Raw genomic sequence first — 21,222 nt, forward strand, 5'->3', positions numbered from 1 at the left:
TTCTCATGCTTCCCAAACTCTACCGGGTTAACACCTGCTCATTCCTTCAGGATCTCACTTCAGAAACATCTCTTCTGGGAAACCTTCCCTGACTCACCAGCCTGGATTAGGAGTTCCCTCCTCTGTGTTCCCACAGTCCTTTGTGTATCCCCATCGTGGTACCTAACACCTTCTTTTCTATCGCACTGGCCCCAATCTCTCTTCTCTATTAGTTGGCACCATAACTGAGGGGTAAAGAGCTGATGCTGAAGCCTGTACTCCAGGTTCATATCCCACCTCTGCCATGTACTGGCTGTGAGAGTGTGTGACTTTATTTAATCCCTCCAGGACTCACGTTCCTCATACTGTAAAATAATTATGATGATATCAATAACATTAATAAGAAGAATAGCACCTACCTTATAGCATTGCTAGAGGAGTAAGGGAGTTAATATGCTAAAGTTTTTAATGTCAACTACTAACCAAAAGGTTAGCGGTTCAAACCCACACAGTGGTACTGTAGAAGAAAAGGCCTTGCAATCTGCTTCCATAAAGACTACAGCCAAGAAAATACTATCGAGCAGTTTCTACCCTGTAACACATGAGTCACTACGAGTCAGAATTGAGTGGCTGGCAACTAACAACCACCACTACACAGTTAATAATTAAATCAGTCCTCAGACTAGTTGCTCCAGGAGGACAGACTGGATTTATTTGATCCACCGCTATATGGCCAGCACCTGCCCAACATCCAGGTACAAGTGCCGCCCAACATTTATGGCATAAATAGATCTTTGGGCCCAAGATAGTGGTGATGGATTTAGAAAAGAAGGGATGCATTTTAAAGAGTTTTAGAAGTTAGACTACTCAGGGTTTGACGCTGATCACATTTGGGGGTGAGACAGGAGGAGGAGGAATACAGGAGGGAAGAATATGGCCAAAAGAGACCTTGTGATTTTTTTCCCCAAACCCTCCAACCTTCCCCAGGTCATTCATTAACACCTCCATCCACCCGATGACTCCAGCCAACGGAGAGGTCATTTATTCACTCCTCTTTCTCTTTCTCTATTCCCTCCTCCCCCTCTCCATGGAGTCCCTCAGCAAGTCCCATCAGGACTGCCTCTGACCTATGTCCAGCATCCTGCGCTCTCCTCTGTATCTCACCTCCACCCTAGTCGTTCCAGTTACAACTACAGTGTAACAAGCAACCCCAAAACTCAGGGACCTAACACAGCCATTTCATTATGCTCATAAGCTATGTGGCTCAGGAATGTGAACAGGGCACACTGGGGATGACCACACAAGCCACTGTCCACAATGCCACAGCTAGCAAGACTCAAAGGCTGGGATGACTTGGTGGCTGGGGACTGGGATCATCTAGTGGTTCCTTCATTCATGAGTCTGGCACCTGGGCTGGGGTGACTCTAGCGCAAAACTCAACTGAGACTGGTGACCAGAGCCCTCCACATGGTCTCTGTGTATGCTTGGGCTTCCTTACAACGTGGTAGCCTCAAGGCTCTAGTCTGAGTTCCAGCAAACAAGGTGGAAGCCACATTGCCTTTTATGGTCAAGCCTTGCAAGTCTTGCAGGGTCACTTCTGCCTGCCCAGATTCAAGCCCAAGGGTACAGAGAACCCACTTCTCAATGGGAAGAGTGTCAAGTAATTCTGTGGCCATGTTTTAAAACTGCCACCCTAATCGAAACCACCTATATCTGGTAGCTGGACCCATGCCATTGTCTCCTCTCTGGTCTCCCTAGCTCCACTTTACCTAGCCCTGCCTGTCCACTCCAGAGATTCTCCATGGGGCAGCCAAAGGGAGTTTGTGAACACACAAATCAGACGACTCTTTCCCTTCTTCACATCCCTCCAATGTCTTCCCATTGAACTTAAAGGAAAATGCCTTGACACCCACACAGCTCTACCTTCCCCCATTTCCTCCTGGCCTTCTTCCTCTCTGTCAGGCACCGCCCACAGACCTCTCCTGAGAAGCTGGGCTAGAAAGCCTGGGGTGGGGCTCATGCCCCTCTAGGAGGCTCTGCACTTCTGGTCCCCTTTCCTGGAATGCTGAGCCCCATACCTTTGTCCTTCAGGCTCAGCTTGAATGCCATCGCCTCAGATAGGACCCAGTTCTAAACAAAACCCTCCAACACTCAATATTCTCTGTCCCACCCCCGTCTTATTCTCTTCAGATCTGCCCTGTACCTGAAATCATCCATTGACTTAGGGGCTGTCTCCCTCGCTAGCTCCAAGAGAGAAGGAGCCTGGTCTTCCCTGTTCCTTGTTGTACCCACAGTGCCTAGGACAGTGCCTGGCACAGAAATCTGAGGAATGTGAATGAATTCACAAGTAGTGGCTTTGAGGGAAGGAGTGTATGTGTGTGTGCCTGTGTGCGTGTGCCTGTGTGTGTGTGTGTGTGTGTGTGTGTGTGTGTGCACGCTGGAATATTTAGAAAGATAGTTCTGAAGGACTGGTGGGCCTGGGTGACAGGGGCAAACTAGAGTCAGGCACACCTTGTTTGCAATCTGGCTCTGCCACTCACTAGCTGCTGACTTTGAGAAAACTCCTTTATCTCTGGTCTCAACTCCTTCGGTTGTACCTTGAGTCCAACAGCTTCTAACTCATTGGATTGGGGTATATGTCCAAGGAAGGCACCAGTCCCTCAGGTCAGCAAGGATGCTCAGCACCCTGGCATCGGGAGCCAGGCCTAGCTGCACCACCAGCCACGTCCGCCAGGTGTCGCCGCGAGAGCGCGCTGAGCGACCAGCAGAGCCCCGCGCCTTCGACCGGTTCCGGCGCCCGGCGTCTCCGCTCCGCGAAGTGCGCCCAGGCCTCAGCCGGACACTACTGTCCTCTGGGGGCGGGGCTCCAGAAGAGGCTGCCAGACCTGGGGACCCACCTGCCGACCTGCCGCCCTTTCCCTCGACAAGACGGGAGGCAGGGGTATAGGCTGATCCAGCTACCTCCGCTCCGGAAAGGGGGCGCCCCAATCCCCTCCCCAGGAAGCTGGGCTCGGAAGCCCGGAGGACAAGTGGAAACGGGCGAGTTGGAGTGGAGGGGACGTGCGCCCTGCTCCCTACCCCGACCCCGGCTCTGAGCGTTCGGCCGGGCGGGGAGGGGACGCCGCCGAGGGCCAGGGTGCGACGCGTTCTCGGCCGGGCATGGATCCCTCCCACACGAGGGCAGCCCCGGGCGCCGCTCGCCCCGCAGCCTGCCAGTTAGCTGCGGGTGCGGGCGAGAGCGCTCCCACGCCCTCCTGCCCCCCGCGCTCCCGCCTACCGCCCAGAGCAGGGAGGGGGTGCCGCGGGAGCGCGCGGGGCCCTGCGCGAGCCCGCGCCGGAGGCGGGCGGCCCTGTCCCGGGGGCGCGGGGGTGCGGGGCGGGCGCTCCAGGGAGGCGGGCTGCGCAGGGGTTGGGGGTGGGACAGGGAAGGAGGGAGGGCCGGGCGGGGGCGGGCGACAACGGCACCCCCGCACTCCCCGCGCTTCGCACACTTGCACCGGCCGCTCGCTCGCAGCCCGGCGTCGCCCCGCGCGGAGCTCGCTCCTCCCTCCCTCCTCGCGCTCGGTGGCTCTCGTGCTCCCGGCGAGGCTCAGGCGCTAAGCGCACCGACAGACGTCTCGGGGACGCCTCTGTCCGCGCCTCCCGGGCGGGCTATGTGGATTGCCCCGCCGGGGCCGGCCCGCGGGATCTGCACAGCCCTGCCCGCGGCCCCGGCGGCCAGCGGGGACTATGAACCGGAAAGCGCGGCTCTGCCTGGGCCACCTCTTTCTCAGCCTGGGCATGGTCTACCTCCGGATCGGGTAAGTCCGCTCTCGCCCCCTCCGCGCGTGTCCAGGAAAAGTTGGAGCAGCCGGGCGAGCGGGGTGCGCCATCCACGGGCTGCCGCCGGGCCACTACATTCCCTGGCCTAAGTGGGCGCGGCGCGGGAGCGGTGAGCGCACAAAGCCTCCCGCAGACAGGCGCCCCCGGAGCCCGCACAGCCCGGGAGACACAGGCAGGGGGACTAGCTGTCCCAAGGACGTCTGAGCCTGGAAGCCCCCAGAACCAGAAACAGCCGGTTCCAGGGACATTCCAGCCTGAGGGACTCTGGAGAGGGCCAGCTGCCTCAAGGGGTCAGCATCTCCCAGGGACCCTCCAGACCCGGGCACAGGGACAGCAGGTGCAGCAGGGTCATTGAGCCAGGACCAAAGCCTCCCCCAAGGCTCTCAGAGCCCCCAAGGCCCCAAGAGAAACTCAGCACAAGGTGGAGCGGTCTCAGCCCCTTTTAGAGAGAGAGCAGTCCCGGGGTGGCAGGCGGGGCCGTTCAGTTCAAATGGAACAGGTACCTAGAGGGAGGAACATTGGCTGGTAGAGGCACCCACTGCTGCACAGGGCCCTGCACCACCAGATTTCCAGGGACCCCAGATTCCCAGAGCCCTTTCCCAGGGCGACACCCCAAAGGGACAGCGTTTCCCACCATGGACAAACACACATAAAGGTAGAACTGAAAGGTGGCCTGAGACACCCAGGGAGACAAGCTGTCTCTAGGAGCCAGAGCAAAAGAGAGGCGAGACACCCTGCTCCCTAGAACTGGACATCCAAGGCCCCCAGTGCGTCTGCTGGGCGTCCCTCCGCGCGGCTTCGCCCCAGAATTTCTAGGGAGGTGGAGCTTGGGGGCGGTGCTCTGGATGGAAGGTGGGAGGGGGCTCAGGACGCATCTGGGAGCTGCATTTTCAACTGTTAGTTACCCTTTGTACTTGGGAGATAATGCATGAGAAGCACAGAGGTTTGGGAGAGAGGTTTTCAGGATTGTTAGGGGTTTTGGCGCTGAGGGGCCACCTTGGCTGGTTTCACACAACCTACTTCCCCCCTCCCTCCGCCCCCAGCAGGGGACACCCCTTCGCCGCCTCCTTGGGAGCGGGTGGATCATGAGGCCTGTGCCAGGGGGCGTGGGATATGTGTGGCAGGTCCTTTGTATGTTGTCACCCCTCCCCACATCCCCACCACGAGCCTCTGGAGCTGGGATTCCGCAAGTTAGCCGACCACAAGGTGGCCAGCAGGTGCGCGCCAAGCAGAGGAGGTGGCCGCCAGCCGCAACCGCGACCGCGGGCAGAGGGGGCGACCGCGGGCGGAGAGCGGCTGCGGGGATCTAGCGCTGCCCGCCTGAGTGTTTTGAGTGGTATCGATTCGCCCGTGTCTGGGTGGTTTTTCTCCTTTTGCCTGCGTTAATCTTCATCTTGGCCCGCGCCCTGCCGCCCCGCGCGCATCCAGCATCCAGGAAGCCGGTCAGGCCGATTGGCGCTGACCGCGTGAGGCTTTATCTCCCTTTTAATTAGAAACGGGCAGAGGGACAGGGAGGGGAAAGAGAAAGGGAAAACAGTAGAAAATAACTTCCCCTGGCTGCCCAGCCTCCCCTGCCTCCCCTGGCGCTGAAGCCTCTTTGGCCCCGACAAGGGCCCCCTGCCTGGAGTGAGGGAGGGAACCACCACCCAGGGCTCCCTGTCCCAGGCCCCACTGGCCCACTCTCTCTGGGACAGGGAGGGGCCAGGTTGGGAAGTGGGAATTGTAGGGTGACCTTGGGCCAGGCCCTGATTCCCTCTGGGCCCTGGGTTAGCCCTCTGTAAAATGGGTATCCCGGAGAGGCCACCCAGTTCCTCAAATACAACCAGTTCCTACCCTCTCCAGCTTCTTGGCAGAGCATCTGTGGCATTCGTATTTTATTTGGATGATTCAGGTGACTCCAGGACTAGCTCCTTGTCACAAATGGGTCCAATAATAATAACTACAACAACAACAAATTAATTAAGTGCTTACTTTGTGCCTGGTACCTTCTAAGTGCTTTTCATATTTTAAATAACTTAATTTTCACAGGAACCCTGTGAGGTGTGGCTAATTAGCAGTATCCTCATTCTAGCATTGAAAAACTCCAGTACAGAGAGGAGATGTAATTTGTCCAAGGTCACACAGCTAATAAGTAGAGGAACCTTGGAGGCCAACCTAGGCCATTGGAGTCTGCCCTCCTAACCACTTAGCTGCTGGACTACTGTTCCAATGAATTTTGGACCCCGATATATCATCACATTTCTGCTGGCACAGGAACCTCCTGGTGGTCTGCTAGGTGCTGAGGGTCCTCCTGACTTGTGCCAAAACATTTCCACCATGACATCATCTTTCCATGCAGGGCCCCTGCCTCCAGCATTTCAAACATTCTAGCCCTGTGTTAGGCTCTGTTTTAATAGCTGAGAAGAATTTGGTAGAGGCAGGCCCTTGTTTCAGACCCATCATCTGCTAGCTGAGGGCTTTCTGCCAGGTCCCAAGCTCTGGAGCCTCAGTTTTCAGAAACGTGAAATGAACACGGTGATTCCTACCCAACGGGGCTGTTTAGAAAAGTTGCATGAACTCATGCTTGTGTGAAAGCACCCACTGTCCTGCCTCCGCACATATATAGGAATGCCACAGAAGGTCCTTGATTCGTTTGCTGCACGTTTGGGGGCACCTGCTGGGTAATCCTGAGCAACCTGCCTACAGTTCCACCTCCATTCATTCAGTTGCCAGTGAGTGAGCCAGCAGACAGCCTTCCTGCCCTCAAAGAGCTTATATTCTAATGAGGAAGACAGGCAATAAACAGGTGAATACACATCTTAAAAACAAACACATACCTTTAAAAAATTCAAGATGGAAAATTATGGGGTGGTGGTGCTGGTGGTGGTGGGGGTGACCCTGAGGTCACATGAATAATGACAAGAAGCCACACACTTAAGGATCAAGGAGCCAGAGAGTAGGAGAGGGAACAGCAGGGACAAAGGGCCCAAGGCAGGAAGCACGCTGATGTGGGCTGCAGGATTGGAATGAGGGGCAGGAGGAGCAGTGGGCATGCCCTGGGGAGGAGAGAGGCTGGCGTCCTGTACCACGTCTCTTGGTGTTGCTGCAATTCCAACACAACTTCCCATAGCTTAGCCCGGTGGCTGACAGAAAGTGGGTCCTCACTAAATGGCAGTTCTTATAACCAAAGTGGGGTGTGAGGGGTGAAGTCTTCTCCTTGTAAGTACTCTTTATGGCATTCAAAGGGTAATACAGAAAGGACACCCCAGACAAGTGGGCTGCCTGCATCATCAGGATTCTGTTAGAGCGTGTTTGGTGTTATCCTGATATTCGTAAATGGCACCATCCTTAGGCCAGATACCCAGGGATCCTGCTGGATGCCTGTCTTTCTTTTATACCCTGCCCATTCTTTTCCCAGCTCTACCCCATCCATCAGCAAGCTTGGCCAGCCCTCCACCACCCCCACCACTGCCACCACAGCCAAGCCACCACCTCTTGCCTGGCCAGGCTCCCTGCTCTTGCTCTGGCCTTCCCGTCCTTTTCCCGTGTGGGGGCTGGAGAGCTCAGGTCCTGCCATGACTCTGCTTACAACCCTCCCATGCTTCCTGATGTACCTGAGAAAATGCCAGCTCTGAGCCAGCCTGCCAGCCTCTCCAGTTTCCTCTCCCCAGCTTCCCCCAGCCCAGCCCCAGTCTTGCACCGGCCCCACTGGGTTCTTTCTGTTCTTCAGGGATCCCAAGCTTATGCCCTTCTCAGGACTTTGTCCTTCCTGTCCCTCTGCCCAGAATACCCTTCCCCCAAGTCTTCCTGTCGTGGACTCCTGGCTCTCCAGGTCTCCACTCTAGTCAGCTCCTCCGGGAAGCCCTCCCTGATCACCCAGCTAAAGTGGCCCCTCTCCCTTCCCGCCTCACCACCACTAGCTGCCAGCACAGCACCTTCACAGCAGGCTTCATGGTCCAAAACGGGCCCTTTTATTCATCTGTGACTTATGCATCATCTCCCTTTGTAGCCGTGATAAGCCACTTGAAGGCAGGACCTTGCCTGTGGGGAGCACAGCTGCTCCTAGCCCCCTGCCCGGCACATGAGAGGGTCCAGTAGATCTCAATGACTGAGATGAAGATGGAAATGCTGGTCTTAACAGTCATCCTCACCCTCCAGGCCAGCTGTGCCTAGAACTCCAGGGCAGAGTGCCACTATCTCTTGTCGTGAGGGGGGAAATACTAGCACTTCTATTCACAATTACTTTTAAAGGGCTTTTTTTTTTTTTTGGTAATAAAACATACCATACACACAAAAGAGCAGATGTAACGTGCATGGACAGTTAAAAAAACAACAAACTCTGTGCACCCTCTACCCCTTCAGAAGCAACTGCTACATGAAACTTTGTAGCTCTTATCCCCTTCCTTTTCTTTATAGTTTGGCTACATATGGCTGACTCCTAAACAATACAGGGTATCGTCTGGCATGTTTTTAAACTTCATCTAAAGTGAATCCTACCATAAATACAAAGGGGACGGGCTTTCGTTGCTTAACATGATGTTTGTGACATACTTCATCTTTTTTGTCTCTCAAATGGAAATCAAGCTTCACGAATATTGGATATACACATTGACACAGCACCTGTGTGGAAATTATAAATGAATATACCTGGGTTGGAGGTGAAGGATCCAAAATGCTGAGAGACCCCTGTTGGGGGCTAGAGGATTCTTGGCCCGGGGAGGAGGGGGGCTGAGGGGAGGGCTGGGCACCCAAGGAGGGGCTCCAGATCACGCCCCCCACCTGCTCACCTGACGCTCCATCTCTCTGTATCTCCTGCTGCAGTGGCTTTTCCTCAGTGGTAGCTCTGGGCGCGAGCATCATCTGTAACAAGATTCCTGGCCTGGCTCCCAGACAGCGGGCGATCTGCCAGAGCCGGCCCGACGCCATTATCGTCATAGGAGAAGGCTCGCAAATGGGCCTGGACGAGTGTCAGTTTCAGTTCCGCAACGGCCGCTGGAACTGCTCGGCGCTGGGCGAGCGCACCGTCTTCGGCAAGGAGCTCAAAGTGGGTATGTGCTCCCCAGACACCCCAAGTGGGCCTTCCAGGCTGTGTGAGACCAGGACACCCTCTGGGGCCCCTCACCTGCCCCGTGCTAGACATGCCCCTTGATGTGGGATCCTGCAGGTGCCACAACCTGAATTCAGGTCTCCTGACTAGAGTCAGGTCTTTGGTTTGTCAGTAAAGTGGCAGATCAGCCGCTAGCAGCCCAAATGCTAACTGGCTGATTCAGCGCTGATGTTGTTGTTTAAAATTTAAGCCGAAATTTTAAAATTTGCTTTTGTACCTAAGAATATATTTTTCCAGCTTCTTTTGAAAAATCGGAGGATCTGACAGTAGCTTACTGGTGTACCCCATAGCCTGGCGCTGAGGATGAGGCTTTATTTAGATGGAGCCCGTGCAGCCCTTTGCCACAAGCCCCACCATTCCCTGCTGCTCTTACGTCCAGCTTGCTCACTTCATTTCCATGCTTGCATGGCCTCTGGGGGCTTTTGGTTTCACAGCTCTGTTTTATGGGAATGGTGTGTGGACATACACACACACATGCACACACACATGCACACACATGCACACATGCACACGTATACAGAGTCTTGGGCCATGAGTTTGACTTCTGAAGCAACTGTGAGAAAAGCTTGAGTGGAAAAGGGGGTGTAGAGAGTGACTTTGGTCAGCATGGAGGCTCCAGTGGTGGGAAGGCCAGGTTGTGTGTCTTCTCACTTGTGTACACTGGCCTGGGGGATGGGGACAGAACGCTGCAGCCATGCTTGCTTCTAAGTCACAAACTTCCCTGAAAGTCCGGTCAGCCTGGGGTCTCGGGGCTGACATGAGCGATTCGCCCTGTCTGTTCAGCTGATCAGAGGGCATCCTGGAGTTCTGGGTGTCCTTCAACTCCCAATGTCTGCAAACCCAGCTGGTGCTATCTCAAAAAGGCCTACCCCAAATCCAGCCACTTCTCCACATCTTCGCTGCCTCCCCCTCTGCTGAAGTCATTGGTCTTAGCTGACTGCCCTATCTGCCCCTGGCCCTCTGGCTCTCCTGCAGACCCTCCTGAGGCAGGATAATCCTCTTTAGATGGAAATCAGATCGTATCATTACCCTGTCTGTGGTGGCAGCTACCCATCTTATCAGAACAAAATCCCAACTGCTCACCTGGTTGCTGCTGACCTCCGCCCTGCCTGCTCCATCCTTCCCTTGCCCTTGCTTGCTTGGCCTCGTCCTGCTCTGCAAACACTCTGTGCTCAGTCCTGCGCTGGGGTCTCAGTGCCACGTGTTCCTCTGCCCTACATCCTTTTTACTGCCTGCACCCTCTCGCCCCGTTCTTTGCACTGATTGCTCCCTCCCAGCATTCCGGCCTCAGCGAGGCCTTCCCTGTTCACCCATCTAAAGTCCCCCCTCACCCGGAATCTCCATGCCATCAGCCAAGCACCTAGCACCGCCCGAATCCATTCCTAGCCCACTTGGAGTATCAGCTCCATGGGGGTGGGGCTTCCCACCATGCTCACCACTGAAGGTGCTCTTCCCCTTCTTCTTGGAGGGAAAAGCAGAGTCATCTCAGAGCTGTGGCAGGTCGTGCTTTGTCCCCATGTTCTGTCAGTGGCTTCTCACTCTTGCATCCAGATCCAAGTCAACAGGGCCATGGTGGCCTGGCTTCGGCAGAGCCCCTTCCCACACTCCCTTCCCAGGATCATTGCTGCACAGAAGTTTGCCTTGCCCCACCCGCCCTTCCTCTCCCTCTTCCCAACCTCAGGACCCACTTTTCAGGTGGAAACCAGGACACAGAGGAAAGGTGGGCCTGCCCCAGCTCACACAACAAGGTGCCATCAACACAGGGACTCCAGTTTTGGTCACTGAAGTCTCAGGCTTATGAGCCTCCCCTGGCCCCATTCGTGGTTTTTTTTTTGTCTTGTGCTGCCCAGATCCCCACTTCCAGGACCCATGCCTGGCCTCTGGCATTATTTTAAATGTTGTTGCCATAGAGGATGTTACAGATGGAACCTGAGGCTTGGAAGGGACTTGCCCAAGGACTACAAAATGAGCTCAGGGCCTCACAGCACTGGGCGCGTTCCAGCACCACTCACAGCCTCGATAAGCCAGTCCTGAGGGCCTGGGGTTGCGGGGAGGACCAGCCCCGCCGTAGGCCATAAGAGACCACTGCAGGCTGAGGAGGCCAGGTACCATCAGGATACAGCGAGGAGGACTAGAGTCTTGCGCAGAGGGCATTCTAGCACCTTGGGTGGGCGCAGGGGGCAGCCAGAATTCAAGCAAAGAGTAGCCAGAGAAAACCCTGGCACAGAGATACTGAGTTCTGCAGGGCTGGGAGGGAGGGTGGTCAGAGCAGGAAGGTGCACATGAAGCCAGTCTGAGGACTTTGGGTTTCTAGAGGGGAAGGGGGCTGTTGAAAGGTTTTGAGCATGGAAATGGCTCCATCAACATATGGGTTGAACTGGGTGAAATTTCCAATATTCAAAGACTTTTGACCCACAAAAACAGCAACATCATATGATTCAACTTGATAAAATTTCTGGAAGATTGACTAAAGGTGGGTGGGATACAAAACTCATTAATTCATTATTCATTGATTTAGTCATTCACTGATTCATCCATGCACTCGCCAAATACTTACTGAGTGCCCATTGTAGCTGGAAGGTGATGGGATGGCGCAAATGGCTTGTGCTCAACTACTAACCTAAAGCTTGGCTGCTCAAACCCACTCAGCAACTTACCGCAGAAAGGCCTGGCAATCTGCTTCCATAAAGATTCAGCCAAGGAAACCCTATGGAGCAGTTCTACTCTATAACACATGCATCACCATGAATTGGAAATAACTCAGTGGCAGTGGGTGGGTTTGGTTTTTGGTTTATTGTGACTGGAGACGCTGCTTCAGCATGTGTGGTCGGAGGGGGGGGGTGGCATCTGGAGACCTGAGCGAGGTGAACCTTGGGCATGTCTGGGGGAAGAGCATACCAGGGAAAGGGAACAGCAAGTGCAATGGCCCTGCAGTGGGAAAGTGCTTGTGGGTTTGAGGACAGCGTGGAGGCCAGTGTGGCTGTAGTGCAGGGACAGAGAAGGAGAAGAGGAAGGATTAGAGGTCAGAGAGGGAGCCAGGACCTGGGCAGGGTGGCGTTTGTCAGGCCAAGGTGAGAGGTTTGGATGTTAGTCCATGTGAATGGGGAGCCATCGGGGGGTGAGAGCATTGCTCTGGCTGCTGGGCAGAGAATCCACTGCAGAGGGGTAAGGGTGGGAGTTAGGAGTCTGGTATGGTCTCCCAGGCAAGCGGTAATGGTGGCTGGGACCTGATTGATGGCAGTGGAGGTCTGGTTTGGAGGTGAGCTTCTGGAATGAAGGGAGGCTGATGACTTTAAGGCCAGTTAAGAAGGAGTTATCCTGGTCTGGGGCTTCTAGGGTGGTGGAGTGGATAAGAGAAGATGAGGTCAATGGAAAGATCAAAGAGAGCTCCAAGAGCCAGGGAAGTCCCCTCCCCGCTGCACCTTGGTTTCTTCACATGTAAACAGGCATCCTACTCAAGGTCATCAGGAAGCAAGCCTTAAGTTTAGGCTTATGGGGCTCCCCATCAGAGCTCTTGCCCCCACAGGCGTGCCAACTTGTTGGGAAAGACCAGCTCACATGGGCTGATTCATAGGGGTGAGGAATGAGGGGTGTGGTCTCTGACTTTCAGAACTCTGGCCATCAAGTCCGTACTCTGGACAGCAGGCAGGTGAAAGGAGTGGGCATATATACTGCCTTTAAAGAGACTTCCCAGAAACCCTCCCAATCCCTCTGCATATGTATCAGGGGCGCCAGAACTTAGTCACATGGCTACCCCTAGCTGCAAGGGAAGCTGGGAGTACAGTTTTTTATTCCAGGTGGCCATGTGTCCAGCTAGGAATCTGTGTCCGAGGAGGATTGGGAAAAAGGAAGTCAGGGTGGGCAGCTAGCCCCTGGCAGAGGTCCTCCATCCTACACGCAGCCCTGAAGGTTTGCCCTTCACCCACTTCTTACCCTCTGCCTGTACTTCATGGCTCTGTTTCCCCTTCTAAGTCTCCTGCAGCAGGAAGGAGACTTAGCATGTCTCTGGCAGCACATGCAAAGTCCTAAGGTTCACTCCAGTTGGTCCTGCTAATGGGGATCAGGAAACCCTGGTGGCATAGTGGTTAAGTGCTACAGCTGCTAACCAAGAGGTCAGCGGTTTAAATCCTCCAGGTGCTCCTTGGAAACTCTATGGGGCAGTTCTACTCCGTCCTATAGGGCCACTATGAGTCGGAATCGACTCGACAGTGGTGGGTTTGGTTTTTTGGTTTAATGGGGATCAACTTGTAGGTTATCTCTCTGTCCCAAAACAATCACAGAGGCCAAGAGTAACAACACTTTCATAAGCCAGGCCTGGGAGCCACACCTAGACCATCTCAGGGGACAGGGGCTTCTAACAACCAAGCAGAGAGCTGTGTGGCCAGTGCTTTATGGAGACAGGTCTGGCTTGTGGTGGGTGCTGAGGGGGAGACGCCAAGGCAGAGGAGTGGGCTGGCCAGTGGAAATGGCCCTTGATCTGGGTCTTGAAGGGGAAAAAGGGAACAGCAGAGACAAAGACATGGCAATGTGAACCCTGGGATGGTGAATAGCCTTGTGTAGCCTGGGGAGGCAGAGGGGTGGGGAGCAGCATGTGAGATGATGCTTTATCAGGGGTCTTGATGCCAGGGCGTGTTTGGGTGTCAGGTGTAGGGTGTGGCATTATTATTAGCTTTGTCAACTACAGCCCATCCCACTGTGGCCCTTGGAGGGAGGCTAGGAAGGCATTCATCCTTCTCTGGGCTTTTGCTTTTTTTTTTTTTTTTTTTGCCAATTTAACATTTTTTTCACATGTATAATTCAGTGGCATTGATTACATTAATCGTGTTGTGCAACCGTCACCAGTGTCCATGGCCAAATTTTTCATCATCATTAATAGATGAAAAACAATAACTCCTCCCCTCCCTCACTCCTGCTCCTGGTAACCACTAATAAACCCTGGCCTCTATGCATTTACCTATTCTAGATATCTTATATAATTGAGATCATCCAATATTTATCCTTTTATGGTTGATTTACTTTTTTTTTTTTTTTTACTTCACTCAGCATCATGTTTTCCAGGTTCATCCATGCTGTAGCATGTATCAGGATTTCATTTCTTTTTATGTCTGAGTAATATTCCATGGTATGTGTGCACCACAGTTTATTTAATAGGCATTTCAGTGGTTTCCATCTTTTGACTACATGACTAGCGGTGCAGATAACATTGGTACACGTGTCTGTTTGAGTCAATTCTTTCAAGTCTCTTGGGTACGCACTAGGAGTGGAATTGCTAGGTCATTTTCCTTTTCTTAAACAATACAGTGAATTCACCTCTTGAATTCACCACCCTACACAACAACTTGAACTCAGTGAGCCTTTGCTGGGTTCCCTGCCTCTCTCCTCCAAAGCCAAGTTCTGTCTTTCTTGAGTCTTACATTTCCCATCCATTCACTTTTTTATGTTTAATTTATTCTATGGACATATTCCCCACAAGTACATTACTTAGTTTGAGTTGTATTTAATTTTGTAAAGAAAAGGCATCACATTATACGCAATCATTCATAGTTTACTTTTTTCACTCAATATTAACCAAATCCATCTATATTTTTTCTTGGAGCTGTTGTTGAGTCATTTTAACAGTGGTGAATAGACAGTGTACGTATCTCCTCTTTCGGTTGTGGAACATCTGGGTAGTTTCCGAGCATTTGCTCTCATTAGCGATTCTACTACGAACCTTCTCGTGCATTCACCTGGCACACATGTAGGTGCTTTTCTCCTGAGTATACACATAGGAATGGAATTACCCATCATAAGGTATGAGAAGAAACCGAAGTTGCAGTTGTCAATGATTTCTTTCTACTTGGATTGACAATCAATGTCCATGGAGGCAGTAGTCAAAAATCAAACAAGGTATTGCATTGGGGAAATCCGCTGTAAAAGACCTCTTTAAAGTTTTAAAAAGGACAGATGTCACTTCGATAACTAAGCTGTGCCTGACTCGAGCCATGGTCTTTTCAGTTGCCTCCTATGCGTGTGAAAGTTGGGTAGTGAAAAAGAAAGACGGAAGATGAATTAATGCATTCTAGCTGAGGTGTTGCCGAAGAATATTGAGTATACCGTGGAATGCCAAAAGAACAAAAAAATCGATCTTAGAAAAAATACAACCAGAATGCTCCTTAGAAGTGAGAATAGAGAGATTCTGACTTGCTTACTTTGGACACGTCATCAGGAAAGACCAACCGCTAGAAAAGAACATCATGGTTGATGAAGTAGAAGGTCAGTGAAAACAAGAGGAACCCTTAGTGAGATGGATTGACACAAGAGAGGCAACAGAGAACTCAAGCATACCAATGATCATGAAGATGGCATAGGTCTGGGCAATGTTTCATTTTGTTATACATAGGTCACCATGAGTCGGAGCTGACTGGGCAACACCTGGCAGTAACAACAAGGTATGAATGCCGCCCTGATTCTAAAGTGGTTGTGTCAAATCCCACTCGTGCGAACCAGCAGTGTTGATCCACTGCTTCTCCAATACTTGTCACTGTCCAGGCTTCTTCATTTTTTCCTAGTGGGTGGGTGTGATATGCTTTCTCACTGTGGTCTTGTTTGCACTTCCCTGAGAAGTGACCAGGTTGCAATCTCTTCCTCTCTTCACTGGCCGCACATGTTTACTCTTCAGTAAGTTGCCTATTCTCACTTTTTGCCCATGTTTCTGTTGGGTTTGTGTCCTCCTGTGGAGCTTGGCCATCCATGGTTTTTTTGTAGTCATGGTGCAGGGCACAGAGAGTTGTATTAGGGGGATTTTAGGGAGAGTGTGTTGTGGGGGCTTCAGCTTCTCCCATCATTGTCATTTATCTTCTCATTAAGGGCTAATATGGGCCAGAAGTTGAGGCAGCCCTTTCCCAGACATGCCCCTGAAAGGAGGGACTTGCACCTTCATCTCACTCCTGGGGACAGGCTTGGAGTCAGGCTATTTTGTGACAGGGCTGAGATCAGTAGTGAGTCCCCTGTTGTCGGCGAGATTCTTCTGTTTGAGAGATTCTCGTGTCTGCCATGTATTTGGGAATGTCTGGTCATGTGGCTGGGCTGTGGGGCAGACAAGCGAGCATTGGAATCAGGGTCACATGGCCAGGATCCATCCTGGCCCACCACTACCTTGCTGATGACTGAGCAAGTCATTTCACCCTTCCAGCCTCAGTCTATCTACAGAACGGGTGAGTCACACATTCTACCTTGGCAGGTGGGCCCAGTGTAACAATGAGTGAAGTCCATCAGAGGATATACCTCCCTCCTTTCCAGGGGGCCTACATGTCAGTCTCAGATCAAGAATAGCTCAGTGAGCTGGGGGTACATGCTCTGGGTTTTATTCTTGGTGCAGTAGCTGTTGGTCTAATGAAGTCATCTAAGTTCACCATTTTGACTCTGCCTTCAAAATATGTCCCAAATCTGTACACTTCTCACCATTTTCACCATCACTCCCTGGCTCAAACCTCTGTCTTCAGAGAGTAGTGTTCTAGACAGCTACATCAGCATCCTGAGGCATCCCCCCCCCACCCCCGCCCCGCTTTGGATCCCCTAGTCCACACAGTCACCCAGCATAGCATCTTCCACTGTCATTCTGATCGCAGTCTTCTTGTTTAAAACCCTACCATGGCTTCACCTTTCTCTGAGAATATCATGCAGACTCGTCCCCTGGTTCCTCCACCTCTGTGATCTGTATCCCAACCCCACCTCTCTGACCCATCTCCTGCTTCCAGCACCACTGGCCTTCTTCCTGCCCTCAAGCATGCCAAAGTCCTCCCACCTCAGGGCCTTTGCTCTTGATGTTCTCCCTGCCTGGATCGCTTCTCCCAGATGTTGGCTTGACTCCCCTGTCCTTCCATTCTCTGCTCAGGGAAGCCTTCATTACCCTCCTACCTAGTATAGACTGCCCACCCACCCCTCTGCAGCCATCACCTGGCCTTATTTTTCTTCATAGCACTTTACTGCTCAAGGACACAGTGTCCATCTTTGTGTTCACTGATGCTCCGCTTGGGTCTTTCCCAGCTTCTCCATTTACCAGCTGTGGGCCCTTGGCCAGATGGGACTGCTAACAGAGTGCTCCACAAATGACAGTTACATTGTCACGATCACCTGCCTCTTGGCCAGATGGAAGCTCTTTGTGGGGGGGCAGAGGCCTCTGGAACAGCATTGGCACATGGAGGGCACACAGTCACCTCAGGCAGACTTCGTGCATGTAGGGACACTCTCCGGGACTGGTGCAGACCCTGCCCCGATGTATCGCGTGCATAGGGGTGGAGCAGAAGGGCACAAGGGAGAGGCAGCTGAGTGATGATGGGTAACCTACTGGCTCCAGCATTAGAAGCTCTTCACTCAAATGCCACCTCTTCCATGAGGCTTTCCTGGACCACCTATCTAAGACAGCCTCCCCACAGACAGCCCTGCACTGTTCTCCTTACAGTACTTACCACTTCCGGAAGTGACTTTGCTTCCTATGGATTAATGTGACTGAAGTTGGTCCTTTCCACTTGTGAGGTTTCATGAAGCCCTGTCGACTGTCTCCTTCACTGGTCCGCCAGCACCTAGCACAGGGCCGGGCACACGGTACACTCAGTGAACACATGCAGAGGTGAACGAACCCCAGCAGGCCAGCACTCCCCTACTCAGCTGTCAACAGTTGCTCCAGGCCCCTGAGGACAAGATCTGTGTTTTGCTTGTCTTCATGAACCGGGGTCTGGGTGGCACCTTATACGAATAAGCACTGTTTTCTCTGTTGTGTGGTGAATTCTCTTCTTTTCTCACTCCAAAAAAATACAAGACTAAATATTCATCATTGCATATTTTCATTTTGATCCATCTTAGCCTGGCATTCCCACTCATAAAAATCTTTTAAAAAGATTGGTTCATTCAACTATTCTGTTAGCTCTCCCACCTGCCTTTGCATTAGTTTCAGATGGGATACAAAGGTTGATTAGGTCAAGGCCTGGGAAAGACCTGCATGATGTGACCCAAGAGGAGCTTATCCCAGAGTCTGTTCAGCAGAACACTAGTCTCCACCTCACCCCCTACTACCACCGGCTTCTCTGGGGAAAAAGCTGGATTCCATGGATGATACATTTAGCTTAGCATGTTGTACCCCCTGCTCCTAGAGACTCAGAGCACACACTAGCCTATAAGGCTCTGAAAAGTCCTTCATAAAAAAAGTAGCTTGACCAGGCTTCATCTAAAGTGTCCCACTCTTCTCTGACCTTGGAACCACTGGCCACCCTGCAGAGCTGACCTTCAGAGGCATTCCACTGGGAAACGTCAGTCTGGAGCAGAGCTTTGAAACAGTTCTTCCTGGTTCAGTCGTGGCTGAAGAAGTGAAACTGGAACAGACTCCAATTTTTTAAAAAATTGAGGTGAACTGGAATGATAACCAGAATGGGAAAAATTACAGATTGAAGCCCTTCTAGGAACCTCATCTCCCTCTTAGAAAACAAGGACAGTGAACGCGTTGCATAGCAATCAAATCTCTTGCCTGTCGGATTCTGAGCAGAGTCGGAAACAGTGGTGCCCTACTCAAAGATGGTGGTCAAGCATGCCACTTTGAATAAGTGTTGCTCTCCACAGTCCTGCCAGTAACCTAATCTCATGCATCAGGCTCCTGAAAGGGCTCACTTCCCCTCTTCCAAGTCTCCCATTCTGAGCTTCAATCCATAATTTTTCCTGGTCCAGTCATCATTCCAAATCACCCAGATTGTAAAAATTCCTGTCTGTTCCAGTTTCAGTCCGTCAGCCATGACTGAACTGGTTTGTACTGGTTTGAACCGGCTCAAAGCCCTGATCTGGAGACACCTCAGAGATTGACTGTACTGTTAACATGGTTTTTGGACCAACTGGGAATCTGCCAAAAATGTATTCATCTATTCCAGTTTCAACATCTTTCCCCAGGCATACAATAGGGTCACATCTTAGCTTTTGACATCAATTTGTATGGTGAAAATCTATTCTAGTCAACATTACCCTAAAAAATCGCTTAAATCATCCATAAAATACCTGGTTTTCTATACAACAAGTACAGTAAAATGTTCATGGAGATGTATAACATACAATAATGCACTGGATATAATAAAAAGTACGTATCCCCAAATAGAAGTATACAATAGTTTAGATTATTTTTCCCTAGGTGCACTGGCTCCATTTGTGTAAGTTAAATGCTCATGAGGTGACACCCCCCCATGCCCACCATTTGCCTGTTTATCCATCTGTCCCACAGACATTTACTAGCATCTTCTGTGTGGTAAATGCTGGAGAACCCAAATGACTCAGCCACAGGCCCTGCCCTCAGGCACTCAGTCTGGCAGGGACTGGGGAATCAGCACTGAAATGTGTCTGGGGCTCTGGTAGAAGAAGGAGGGGCACCTGGAGGATGAGCACAGGGCTGGATTACCCAATAAGCAGGGCACGCACAGGCCTAATTGTGCCTTCCCACCAATCTGCAGTGCACAATTTCACCTGTTCCCACCATGGCAAAGACGTGGTGAAACCCATGTGAGATTGCTCACTGCAGATTAACAAGTAAATACAATTAAGCCCATGTGTAACTTGCTCAAATGCAGGCCGGTGCATACCTGTGCTTACTGGCTAATCTGCCACTGGTAACGGGCAGGTGGCCTGTGGGCCTGCGGGAGTCACTTGAAATGAGTTTTGAGGTTAAGTAGGGGCTGATCAATAAGCCAGGAGAGAAAAGTGTGGCAGAGGGAAGGGCAGCAGGACTAAAGCTATGTGACCCAGTGTGACCCAGCCAAGAGTGCCTGGAATCCAGAGGAGTTTGGGCAAGCTAGACTATAGGGTGTGAGGTAGGGAGGGCAGAAACAGGTACAGAAAGAAGTGAGGTCCAACTCTCAGGGTTTTGTGTTCCAGATTCAGGGGATTGGCCTGGGAGGGGAGTTATTGGAGGGATTTAATCAGGGGAGAGATAGGATTTAGGAGAATAACCAAATCCTTTGCACACATAGAAATTTGCTGTGTTTCATGATGGAAAAAGTAGTGGGAACTTTTAGATGTGTGCTCCTAGGGAGGGCTGCATTCTTCTCCAAACGCTCATGCCCTCCTGTTTGGGACACCCTGCTGGAATTTTCCCAGGGATGAGTACAAACGACCTAGGATTGAGCTCCTGGATTCCACCTCCTCTGTCTACAAACCGAGAACCGGGATGCATTTCTGGGCTTTCGCTCCCATAGCATTTGGGTGACCACTTCTGCTCTTGGGCGATCACTTAGCAGCTTCTCCCATCTCGTGGGGTGGCTGTCTGGTCCTGGAGTCTTGCATCTGGGAATCCACATGCCTCAGAAAAACAGCTCCGTCTTTTTCACCCCTCTTGGGCCGTGTGAACACGTCTATAGAAGGCTTGGAAGGATGGATTTGAAGACCTTTCCAGTGAGGGAGACAGAAGCAAGGGGCAGGCAGCTCCACTTTCTCTCTGTCATTTCTTAACAATATGCCATCTTGCCCCAGCAAAAGACCTATTCTTCCCCTATTCTTGATTAGGACGCAGCTAACAAAGGACTTTTTGTCTCATTCGCGTTTTTTCTTTTTTGCAAGCCTCAGTTCATCCTGGGTTTTAGCGCTCCTGACACTATTCTTTGAGATGAATCTTTGGTACAATGTTACTTTTCCAGCTTTCTTATGGTAGACAGACAGACAGACAGACACACACACACACATGGTCATTCATTCATTCAACTGTTGAGGCTTCACAGCTGAATAATCCAGGTCCCCACAACCCGGTAGGGAGACACTGATAATTAAACTCAACACGATAAGGCTAAATAAGGATGGATACGGTGCTGGGCCACAGCAGAGGGAGGGGAAGTCTGGAGGGCTTCTCAGAGGAGGGGACATTTGAACCACATCTTGATGGGTATGGTGTTAACCATAAAAAAACCAAACCCGTTGCTGTCGAGTCGATTCCAACTTATAGCAACCCTATAGGACAGAGTAGAATTGTCCCATAGGTTTTCAAGGAGCAGCTGGTGGACTCGAACTGCTGACCCTTTGGTTAGCAGCCAGACACTTAACCACTGCGTTAACTAGGGCTCTGTATTATGGTGGTTATATGCATTCCATAAGATCCACTATTTATTGATCGCTTACCTGCTGTGGGCCAAGCCTTTCATGTGTAGTGATCAATTTAACCTGCTCAACAATGCTGGGAGTCAGGGATTTTATTCCTCCCATTTGAGAAATGAGGAAACTGAGGCCTTGAGAGATCAATAGACTTACCTCAGCTCCCACCACTGGTGGAGCCAGGATGCAAACCCAGGTTCATCAGCCTGCAGAGCCCTGTTTAGGAACCACAGGGCTACTTT

At 51.7% G+C, this 21,222-nt stretch overlaps 1 protein-coding gene across 2 annotated transcripts in view; it reads left to right on the plus strand.

Annotated features, from left to right (window-relative positions):
- Positions 1–3,471: 3,471 nt before the first annotated feature.
- The window catches only part of WNT7A (Wnt family member 7A), a 77,228-nt gene continuing 59,477 nt past the window's right edge, over positions 3,472–21,222 (plus strand). The window contains exons 1-2 of one of the 2 annotated variants that reach the window (XM_049862424.1): positions 3,472–3,779; positions 8,602–8,828. In XM_049862424.1, the coding sequence (XP_049718381.1) occupies positions 3,709–3,779; positions 8,602–8,828 (298 nt within the window). In that variant the 5' untranslated portion in view covers positions 3,472–3,708. Of the gene's footprint in view, positions 3,780–6,512; positions 6,587–8,601; positions 8,829–21,222 lie in introns of those variants that run through there. The other variant, XM_049862425.1, reaches the window with a different exon arrangement.

The sequence above is a fragment of the Elephas maximus genome, chromosome 20, assembly GCF_024166365.1.
Source record: "Elephas maximus indicus isolate mEleMax1 chromosome 20, mEleMax1 primary haplotype, whole genome shotgun sequence".
Taxonomy (NCBI): domain Eukaryota; kingdom Metazoa; phylum Chordata; class Mammalia; order Proboscidea; family Elephantidae; genus Elephas; species Elephas maximus.